We start from the raw sequence: 11,257 nt of genomic DNA, 5'->3' as shown, positions 1-11,257 counted from the left end.
AATTAAAATTAATCCTTGAAAAAAAAAAGGTAAACTTTTCTTCATGATTTACCTTTTTGTGGAACACAAAAAAGTTGTTTTAATCAGCTCGCGAGTATTGACCGCAAGAAAAGTTCCATAAAGGAGAATTAAAATGTATCGTGCGCTGACTGTAGCCTAATTATAATAAGCTAAATAAAAAATGTCGCCATATGTGCGATTATGCTATGTCATGATGTGATTTTGTGTTGTTGTTTTTCAGAGTGCAGAATAAAACGATGATGATAAACGGAATGTTTATTTATGATCTGACTGAATCTTTTAAATCCGATTCGTTGATCGTTACTCTGTTTGGCAGATTGAATCTCGGCTGCTTTCAGTTCTGCATTGATTATTAATTGTAATATGAAGATGAGGGTGAGTAGCTCGCTGTATGTGGGCGATCTGGAGCCGGACGTGAATGAAGCCATGCTGTTCGAGCGCTTCAGGGCTGTCGGTTCGGTTCAGTCAGTCCGAGTCTGTCGAGATAAACTCACGTGCCGCTCGCTCGGATACGCCTATGTGAACTTCGAGAAACCCACTGATGGTGAGATGATGGCGAAGATCACCATAACATTATTAATCAACTGACCAGTGTGATTATGTTTTCTATGAAATACTTTTGTACCTTAGCATGAAAAAAAAAATAGATGTCACTCCAGTGAATGTCAATTTTTGTTGGCCTAATTTCTTCTTTTTTGAATTTAGTATTTTTTTCATACCATTACATTGTTTAAAGCATAAATAAACAATATTTTATTCATATGTTATGCTATGTCCTCTGTAGTGGACACCAGGACTCAGTTAGGCTATTTTAAAAATAAAAAGGCATGAAATGACATCTCTTTTTTAACCAAACTTTGTATAAAGATGATTCTCAACTATGTTATGAAAGATATAACAGAATAAATTGATATAACAGTTACATTATGCACTCAAATAAATTAAGCATTTTAAGATTTACGCATTGAATAACCCTTATGTATTTCAATTGAATAATTTATTAAGGATTGTTCAATTATTCAATTAAAAATATGTAAGGATTGTTCAGTTAAAAAAAACTTTCTTCAATTCAATTTCTGAAACAAAAAGTATCAGAATGAAGTGATTTTTTTTAAACGAGAACAAATATCTGCCAATGGGGTCAGAAAAATAAACTTAATTTAAAGGGAAAGCAAGATTATTTTTCAGACCCGCATTGGCAGATATTTTTTCTCATTTTAAGCATAAACTAACTTCATTTTGATATTAAATATCTAAACAATCTTAAAATAATATACATTAATTTAATATGCAAAATGACATAAGATAAGTCTTGTTTTCTAAAAATGTTAAAATTAAACGGGTTATATAAAAACAAATATCTGCCGATGGGATGAGAAAAATAAACTTAATTCAAAGAGAAAACAAGATTATTTTTCTTAACCCTGCACTGGCAGATTATTTTAAAAGCAAAAACATTAATTTTATACATCAAGATTGCATGTTATGTTCTTGTTCACCTCACGTAAATATATCGATTTAAGAATTTTTAGATATTTATACTTCTGACTAATTTTTTTGCAGTGAATATGGGACAAGCTGTCACATTTCTGATTGACACTTGATTAGCCTACTGATTTGAGAGGAATCAATAAACAAAAAGCATTTGAAAATCTGCACTTAAAATGATCCAATCTTTCAAGAAATTCCTAATCACATTTGCTTCATTGTAACGTTGGGTCTCCTTCACTTCGTAGCCGAACGAGCCTTGGATACCATGAACTTTGACCTCATGCAGGGCAAGCCAATGCGTCTAATGTGGTGTCAGCGAAACCCTTCCCTGAGGAAGAGTGGCGTGGGAAACGTCTTCATTAAGAACCTGCAGAAATCCATTGACAGCGAGGGCCTGTTTGACATCTTCTCATCATTTGGAAACATCTTGTCCTGTAAAGTAAGTAACGTTCTCCACCTCCAGCTCTTATACGAGATGAATATTCAGCGTAGGAGAATCTGAAACACGTTTCTTTTCATTAAGGTGTCTTGCGATGAAAACGGGTCGAAAGGCTTTGGATTTGTGCACTTTGAGACGCATGAAGCCGCTGAAAAAGCCATCGAGAAATTAAACGGCATGTTGATCAACGAGCTGAAAGTGTAAGTCGTGTAACGCATCATTTCTTCATGTTGAGTCTTGTAAGCGGAGGTTTAAGAGTAGCCTACCTGAAAAACTTAGGTAGAAGTACAAGATACCTTTAGCAAAAATGACTGCAAGTTACAAGTCACAAATTCCAATACAGTATCTGATTTTAACTTAACTTAATTGTTTTACTCGTACTGTAAAATAAAAGATGCACTATTCAACACATTTAAGAGACAATGCTAGCAATCATATATTTTTTGAAAAGTCGAAATAAAACTGAAAACCTCAATATTGCAATAAATCAAGGTCGACACAACAGCCTCTTAAACGTTTACAAAATCTTAAAGGGATAGTTCACCCATAAATGAAGAAGACCTTCGTTCATCTTCAGAACACGAGTTAAGATATTTTTGATTAAATCTGAGAGCTGGGTCACTTCTCCATAGGCTTCTAAGGGATTGAAATGAAATACTAAAACTAAATAGGGATTGATACTTTTATCAAAAATATCTTAATTCGTGTTCCGAAGATGAACGAAGGTCTTACGGGGTTCGAACAACATGAGGGAGAGTAATTACTGACAGAATTTTAAATTTTGGGTGAACTATCCCTTTAAGCTCAACAGCTCAAAAAGGGCATAAGTAAACCCATATTATAAAAAAGGCCTTCTATATAATATTAATAAAATAATGTTAATTATAATTAAAGCCTAAAAAAGTCAATGTCTACATGCACTGGACGTCATGTCCTCATCTCAAATATGAAACACCTGCAACTAGCTGATAATGCACTCACACTCTGTAAAGAACAAGGGAAAAGCACACAAGATAGTACCTTCATTACCCTGCAGATGGGGATATTGCATCTTTTGTAACAAATAAGCAGAAATGGGTAGATGCCATAGCTAAATGTAGTTTGTAATTGCAATACTCATTACAAATATGTTGGAGTAAAGAGTACATATACTCAAGTAGAGAGTAAAAGTTACTCACTCAAAGTGCAAAGTAGCCAAAAAGATACTGAAGTACAGTAACTAATTACATTTAGTTTCATATGTCGCACCTTTAAGGTTCGTCGGCCACTTTAAAGCGCAAAAGGAACGCGAGGCTGAAATGCAGGAGAGAGCAAAAGAGTTCACAAATGTTTACATCAAGAACTTTGGAGCAGATGTGGATTCCAAGACACTGACTGAGATATTCAGCAAATTCGGTGAGGATTTGTTTTATGGAAGTATAGATGAAAAAAATGTCTCTTGTTCTGTTGCGTCTTTGACACTTTTATTTTTATTTTAGGCCCAACCTTGAGCGTTCGGGTCATGACGGATGAGAGGGGAAACTCTAGAGGATTTGGTTTTGTCAGCTTTGAGAAACACAATGATGCCAAGCAGGTGAGAGATGAAACCGAGGCTAAAAGAGTGTAGTGAACCAAACGAGGGAAAACAGTGATCTGTGTGTTTGAGTGTTTATTGATTTAAAACACTCCATCACAAGGCTATTTTATTTTTTCAACCAACAGCAAACTATATGCACATAATTATGAATATTATGGGCTGCAAAGGATCCTATAGGCAGCATTTGTCTGGTTCTGTGCTTTAAACTTCACATTTTTTAGAAGTCAGTGCTACTTTTTTCAATTTTTGTCTCCAATTTAAACACAAGACCCCCATAAGTTGTGTCCCAAATGGCACTGATGAGGTTTTGTCACACTCCCCTTCTGCTACATATTTCTATTTTAGTATTATTAGTATGCTTTTAGTGCTGTCAAATCGATTAATTGCATCTAACATAAAGTTTTTGTTTATATAATATCTGTGTACTGTATATATTATTATATTTGTATATATTATATGTCTGTGTGTTTACTGTATACACACACACACATACTGTATATATATAATATATATAAATAATATATACACATATATTATGTAAACAATTTTTTTTGTTAGAAATTAATAAGAATTATTTTACATTTTTCATTTGAGTATATCTGTAGAATCTGCACTACATGGGTCTGTCCATTTAAAAATAAATTTTGGATATATACTCTCACATGTGACCCGTGGCCCTACAGAGAACAAGTGGTTTGATATTCTCAATGAAAAAAAAATGGAAAAAAAGAAAGAAACCTGGATTGAGACAAAATCATCTGGAACGTGACTGAAAATGCCGGAGCGGTACAAATTGTAAAGTTTGCGTGAAGAACTATAACTTATATCTGTTTTTTTTTTTTTTTTTGCAAATGAGAGTTAATACCCGGTCACATTTATTCTAAAACTACTATAACCGTCATGTTTACATAGCTCACACAATGCTGCATTTACTCATGATTTCTCTCAACATAGGGACAGGAGAGCTGTCAGTCAATAATAAAAAAAAAAAAAAAGTAACTTGTGTAAATTTCTTGAAAAAGTAACTTAGGTATTTAAAAGTAATGCTTTACTAGTTACTTGAAAAAAGTAATTGATTACATAACTCAAGTTACTTGTAATTCATAACCCCCAACACTGATTATAAGTGGACCTCAGGGGGAAGATAAACAAGAGAATTGTGATATAACCCCAAGGCTGTGGACGAGTTGAACAGGACGGAGCTGAGCGGCAGACACGTGTATGTGGGCCGAGCTCAGAAGAGACGAGAACGTCAGGTGGAACTGAAGCGGCGCTTCGAGCAGTTAAAACAGGAGCACATCATGCGCTATCAGGTACCAGTGAAACCTCACGCATTTATTACGCTCATTAAAGGGCCATGCTTGCACACCAAGGATGATTTATAACAATAACTATGCTTTAACAATTTCTCTAATTCTAAGAGAATAGGGAAGTGCACACCATGACTCTAACAATAATGGCACAGAAGAACGAAATTGTTGGAATCCCTTTCAGAACGATTTTTTTCATTTGATAAACGATGAAAACATTTATAGCCAATCAGAATCCACCCAACTTTAAAGAAATTCAGCATTTAAAGTGGCAGACAACAAAATAGATATAGATAGCTTTATAGTTATTGTTGTATTTAAGGTTATAGTCATTATTATGGTTATTGTTAATAAACGTTATAATCATTGTTAGTTATCATTATAGTTATAAGCGTTATCATTATAGTTCATTTTAAAGTTATAATTATAGTTAGTTATTGCTATAGTTCTTGTTGTATTTATTATAGTTATCTCTGGGTTTTATAGTTATTGTTAGAGTTATCATTAGAGTAATCCTTATAGTTCTTAGATTTATCATAGTTATTGTTAAAGTTATAATTATAGTTACCCTTATAGTTATCAGTAGTTATCCTTTTATTTATTGTTAAAGGTGCAGTGTGTAAACATTTAAAGTATCTATTAACAGAAATGCAATATGACATCCATAACTATGTGTTCAGTGGTGTATAAAGAACTTACTTAATAAACCGTAATGTTTTTATTACCTTAGAGTGAGATACATTTATATCTACATAGGCGCGGGAATCTCCTTCTCTGAAGGTCGCCATATTGTGACGTCATGTTTCTACCGTAGCCGACAGCGAACATACAGCGTTACAGAGCGCGTTTCGTCACTACCTTGAAAGAGAAACCGCAGAAAGCTAGAAGCTAGCCATAAACACCGTGAGTAGTGACTTTTCCCTTGTCAGTGGTGTAAATATGTAGTTGGATTGTTTCATGTAACTTTATTCTTCTCCCTCGCTGTGTTATGGCTTTGCTATGTGGGGATAAATGAGCTGGTTACGTTCGTGAGACAGCTGATTAGTACTCTTGTCATTGACCGTAAAACAGTTACAGGAATCACCAACCCGTCGATCTTGGAAGCATTTTAAGTCGATCGAGTTTCCAACATCAGAGAAAAAAGCCTGTTGTGTGTAGTAAGTGGTGTCTAGGGGATGCGGAGGCGCGCGCACTGTTACAATCACGTCATTTTTGCCGCACGCACCTTTGGGCTCATGCGGACGCGTCGAGTATAAACAAGGCTTAACGCTTTAACCAGCTCAGCCACAGTAACAGCTCATATTAGCCAGCTAAACTTTTACTACCCTGTTAGAAAAAATATATAGTTGCATAGTTTCATTTGGTTCTCCCTCGCTGTATTATGGGTTTGCTATGTGGGGAGAAATGTGCTGGTTACGTTTGTGAGACAATCAGCTGATTACTATTATTATATTATGTATTAAGACCCTTGATCCTCACCTGACTATGGCTTTGTAATCTTTATCCATGATGTGGTTTATAATGGACTGTGGTACAGAAACTTGGTTTACTCTGGCTATTCTCTGCTGTCTCAGATGACGATGTTTGTCCTGTTTTAGCCACCATAGCTTCTTCAAATGGGAGGGGTGAGCAGTGGGCTGAGCCCTTAGTGCAAACTCGCAACCGAACCGCTAGATGTCGCCAAAAGTTACACACTGCACCTTAAAGTTATCATTAGCTGGTGTGGATACCAATATAGTTATAATTCTAATCATAATAGTTATTAAGTTTTGGTTATAGTTGTTATTTTAGTTACTGTTATAATTTTCATTGTAGTTAACATTACAGTTCTTTTTGTAGTTGTCGGTCTTGTGAAGGGGTCTTAACACGCTTTGATCATCCTGACAGGGAGTGAATCTGTACATCAAGAATCTGAGCGACAGCGTAGACAGCGATCTTCTCCTCAAAGAGTTCTCACCATACGGGAACATCACCAGTGCTAAGGTAGGAATTCATCTTTCATCATAAAGAAATAGTTCATGTCATTTATTTGATTGTAACCCAGTAAATGCAAATAAAACAGCAGCCAAAGATCCAGGATTGTGTTTCTTTTCCATTCAGGTGATGACAGATGGCGGCCGCAGCCAAGGCTTCGGATTCGTTTGCTTCTCCTGTCCTGAAGAGGCCACCAGAGCCATTACTGAGATGAACTGCCGCATCATCGGCTCCAAGCCCATATACGTCTCTCTCGCCCAGAGGAAGAAGGAGCGTCAGGCCCACCTCATCCACCAATACATGATGAGAAGGGCAAGCTTCCATAGGCAGCAGCTGCTGCTAAACCCGCCGGTTGAGCCATTCAACACGAATCCACATGCTGAGCACTTCATACCTACACAGGTCGAGATTCACATCAAGTACTCTCATCATAAAACAGAGTGTGGAGAAAAGCACATGTGACGGGTTTTTATTACATGCTTGATCCGTATGTTTCACAGGATCTGAATCACTCTTCATACCACATCACACAACCTCAACCCGGCACTCAATGGGACGCACAGAACATCAGCCCTCAGTGTGAGCAGATCTTCTTAAATAATACACCACATGCTTTATTTAGATCAGGGTTTCCCAAACTAAGGGTTTTTGAGCGGATCGTACAAATGCAAAAAAAAAAAAAAAATCAAAATAAAACACAAAAATGTATTATATCAAAAAATAAAGATAAATTAAACCATTCAAATTAAAACTTACTAAAATGAAAAGTACACTAAACTTTTTTTTGTTCAAAAGTAACTAAATTTAAATAATCAAAAAAATCTCAAATGAATTTAAATGTAAAAATTAAAATAAATGTATCATTTAATATAGTACTAACTCTGTAATATATTCCATTGCACCATTTGCTCTTAATGCAGAACGTAGCTAGTAGGTCGTAAGCTCTCCGTAAAGTAATGTGTAGTTGCAAAATATGACATTTACCCTCAATGATCCTCAATTACCCTTCAAATACGTGAGCAGAAGTTGTTTAAATGCTGTGAATTTCAGTTTATCCTTCACTCTAACTTCTTTTGCCTCAAGTAACTAATGGTAAATATAAGTTTCCATTAAATACAATACTACTTAATCATAAATAGGCATTTTTATATGTAAATAACATTTAGAAACCGTATTTGAAATTAATAAAGATCAATAAATCAAATACGGACATGAGGAATTACCTGTATTTGTTACATTTAGTTCATGTTGAAGAGCCTCTAATAAAGTAATCTATTAACATAATGTTCTCTCTCTTAAAAGTGTAAGAGATGGTGTAAATGGCGGCATTATCATATATGTCTAGAGAATTGAAGTCTGTCAGGTAAAACAAGAGCTTATTGATGCTGTTCTGTCAGTCTACTATTTATTCCAACCGTTTCTCCTGATCAGAGGCTTCCATAATAACTATATAGATTATTATGTGTAAAGTTACACTTCAACAAAGTTTTATGGTGCAGCGTAAAAATATTTAGTAATGCACAAGTTATAACTTGGTGCCCTTTTACGTCAGAACAAGGCTATTTTCTAGGTGACGGCACAGCTGGTGCAATCGGCCCTGCTGTGAACAGGCCCTGTCTAATCTGACACACCCATTTAAGTTCTTTACTTCTTAACAATGAGCTGATGACTTGAATCAGGTGTGTTTGATTAGGGAGATATCTAAAATGTGCAGTGCTTGGGGTCCTTCAGGACCAGGATTGGGAACCACTGAGCTAGAGCTTCTGATGGATTTCTTTATCATCTGTCTTCCTCACAGCCAGTCTCACTCACTGGACGCCCAGCACAGCTGCAGTGCACGGAGAACTGCAACACACGTACACCCCTGAAGATAACAACCATCACGAGTTCACAAGCGCACCGCAGGAGCAATGGGCTGTGCAACAGGTGCACGTCACATCTCACTAAATGAGTCGCTTAAAGCGCTATAGAAATGATTCATTCACTCACTCACTCACTTACTCTTTCACTCACTCTTTCACTCACTCAATCATTCTTTCACTCACTCAGGCTGCGTTCCAGTCCAAAATTGACATGCCCTTCACTTGCTAACTTCCCTCCGTCTCGTTCACTCGCATGTGCGTCATTGTACGTTGCACGAGTGCCCACTACTGGCGTAAACTGCAATGGGCTGAACTGGAACGTCCTAAGCCCTTGATCACTTGGAATCAACTATGGAGTTGATTTATTATTTAAAAAAAATGTTCCCTTTAAAATTTGTTTAATGCAGCATCCAAATGTATATACAGTAGGTGTGTTTGGCTTGTTTTATGTAAAAAAATCTAATTAATATATCATAGTTGTTTTTGGTGGTGGTGATTAGACGAGATATGCGGTGACGTCACAATAGTGTTGCATTGTGGTATATGGAGCTGCCTGAAGTGGAGCTGCCTACATATTAAGTAGACTCGCTCCCTCTGTCAAAATCGAGGGAACGAGGGTCTGTCCATATAAACTTCCCTCGTCCACTTCACGAAGTGGAACGCACTTCAAAATGGCGGCAGGGATTCCCCCGAGGGGAAGTGCTTAGGGAAGTTCGCAAATGCATGTCTAAAAGTGGACTGGAACGCAGCCTCACTCTTTCACTCACTCACTCTTTCACTCACTCACTCACTCACTCACTCTTTCACTCACTCACTCTTTCACTCACTCACTCACTCTTTCACTCACTCACTCACTCTTTCACTCACTCACTCTTTTACTCACTCACTGTTTCACTCACTCACTCTATCACTCACTCACTCACTCTTTCACTCACTCACTTACTCTTTCACTCACTCACTTACTCTTTCACTCACTCACTCTCACTCACTCTTTAACTCACTCACTCTTTCACTCACTCACTCACTCACTCTTTCACTCACTCTTTCACTCACTCACTCTTTCACTCACTCTTTCACTCACTCTTTCACTCACTCACTCTTTCACTCACTCACTCTTTCACTCACTCACTCTTTCACTCACTCACTCTTTCACTCACTTACTCTTTCACTCACTCACTCACTTACTCTTTCACTCACTCACTCTTTCAATCACTCACTCTTTCACTCACTCACTCACTTACTCTTTCACTCACTCACTCTTTCAATCACTCACTCTTTCACTCACTCACTCACTTACTTTCACTCACTCACTCTTTCAATCACTCACTCTTTCAATCACTCACTCACTCACTCACTTACTCTTTCACTCACTCACTCTTTCACTCACTCACTCACTCTTTGACCCACTCACTCTTTCACACACACACACACACTCACTCACTCACTTACTCACTATTTCACTCACTCACTCTTTCACTCACTCACTCACTCACTCTTTCACTCACTCACTCTTTCACCCACTCACTCACTCTTTCACCCACCCACTCACTCTTTCATCCACTCACTCTTTCACCCACTCACTCTTTCACACACACACACTCACTCACTCACTTACTTTTTCACTTACTCACTATTTCACTCACTCACTCACTCACTCACTCTTTCACTCACTCACTTAGTCTTTCACTCACTCACTCTTTCACCCAGTCATACAAACTTAAAATTAAAAGCAACTTTTTTTTTTCAAAACTTATTGTACATGTTCTTGTCCACATTAAGGTCCAGGAGTCTCTGACCGGATCCATGTTCAGCTCACCGGAAAACCTCAAACAGATTCTGAGCAAGTTTATTTCATTTCTGTATTATTGTGACCTGTCTATCTTTTCAAACTCTTGTTTGATTTGTGTCCATGTCTTTTGAGCACATATCTCCATTCTTCCACAGTTCACAGCCTCTTCCCACTCGTCCAGGACATGGTAGGGCCATTGGCGAATAAGATCACTGAAATGCTGTTAGAGATTGATGAATCTGAACTGATTCAGTTGCTGCACTGCTATGAATCTTTGTGCATGAAGGTTTGTTCCCGTTAGTTTGGCTTTGGTTGCTTTGATGTATGATTTGTTTATGTAATGTGTAATTTTTGTGTGTGTTCAGGTGAATGAAGCACTTGCTGTTTATCAATCTTATCAGCCAATGGACGTGACACCGAGATCCTTCACCAGCCCTGTTATTCTCACTGCCTGAGACCGATATCTATGCAATAACCACAGCGTATTTATTCATTTTAAAAATGAATCTGCATTTGATATATTTTTTTAATGTTTCTTTTAATAAATTTAACAATTTAATGTCAATTAAAAAATATTGTTCTACAACCATATAAATAAATATATTTGCATATCTTTCAATGTCAATTAAAAAAATTGTTATGCAACAATATAAATAAATATTTTGCATGTTTGTTCGTTTTTTCCCAGGCTTTTTTTATTTTAAAAGTTTTTTTTATGTGCCATATTTCATTTTCAACATTAAAATCAAAGTTGAGTCAAGGCAGATGTAACCTGTAGATGACAAGTGTCAAATA

At 36.7% G+C, this 11,257-nt stretch overlaps 2 protein-coding genes across 2 annotated transcripts; both read left to right on the top strand.

Annotated features, from left to right (window-relative positions):
- Positions 1-432: 432 nt before the first annotated feature.
- On the top strand, positions 433-7,273 carry LOC143730939 (polyadenylate-binding protein 1-like). The gene is made up of 8 exons (XM_077221526.1): positions 433-565; positions 1,758-1,951; positions 2,036-2,151; positions 3,207-3,346; positions 3,430-3,524; positions 4,703-4,840; positions 6,725-6,820; positions 6,938-7,273. Exons 1-8 carry the CDS (start codon positions 448-450, stop codon positions 7,271-7,273), a joined length of 1,233 nt encoding a protein of 410 aa, XP_077077641.1. The 5' UTR covers positions 433-447.
- Positions 7,274-7,287: 14 nt separating this feature from the next.
- Positions 7,288-11,183, top strand: LOC143730938 (polyadenylate-binding protein 1A-like). Its single transcript, XM_077221525.1, has 5 exons — positions 7,288-7,390; positions 8,610-8,737; positions 10,453-10,513; positions 10,618-10,748; positions 10,828-11,183. Exons 1-5 carry the CDS (start codon positions 7,288-7,290, stop codon positions 10,915-10,917), a joined length of 513 nt encoding a protein of 170 aa, XP_077077640.1. The 3' UTR covers positions 10,918-11,183.
- The last annotated feature ends 74 nt before the right edge of the window (positions 11,184-11,257 follow it).

Source organism: Siphateles boraxobius, unplaced genomic scaffold, assembly GCF_051911475.1.
Source record: "Siphateles boraxobius isolate OS27281-9 unplaced genomic scaffold, OSU_SipBor_1 84, whole genome shotgun sequence".
In the NCBI taxonomy this organism is placed as follows: Eukaryota; Metazoa; Chordata; class Actinopteri; order Cypriniformes; family Leuciscidae; genus Siphateles; species Siphateles boraxobius.
This window is presented reverse-complemented; position numbering and strand designations above follow the sequence as displayed.

What these genes read in the sequence shown, in the direction of transcription:
- LOC143730939 (XM_077221526.1), top strand. Translation starts at nt 448, where the DNA reads ATGCTGTTCGAGCGCTTCAGGGCTGTCGGTTCGGTTCAGTCAGTCCGA. An exon ending in AACACAATGATGCCAAGCAG is followed by an intron (nt 3,525 to 4,702) that starts GTGAGAGATGAA and finishes TATAACCCCAAG; the next exon opens with GCTGTGGACGAGTTGAACAG. An exon ending in AGCACATCATGCGCTATCAG is followed by an intron (nt 4,841 to 6,724) that starts GTACCAGTGAAA and finishes TCATCCTGACAG; the next exon opens with GGAGTGAATCTGTACATCAA.
- LOC143730938 (XM_077221525.1), top strand. Translation starts at nt 7,288, where the DNA reads ATGCTTGATCCGTATGTTTCACAGGATCTGAATCACTCTTCATACCAC. An exon ending in AGCAATGGGCTGTGCAACAG is followed by an intron (nt 8,738 to 10,452) that starts GTGCACGTCACA and finishes GTCCACATTAAG; the next exon opens with GTCCAGGAGTCTCTGACCGG. An exon ending in ATGAATCTTTGTGCATGAAG is followed by an intron (nt 10,749 to 10,827) that starts GTTTGTTCCCGT and finishes GTGTGTGTTCAG; the next exon opens with GTGAATGAAGCACTTGCTGT.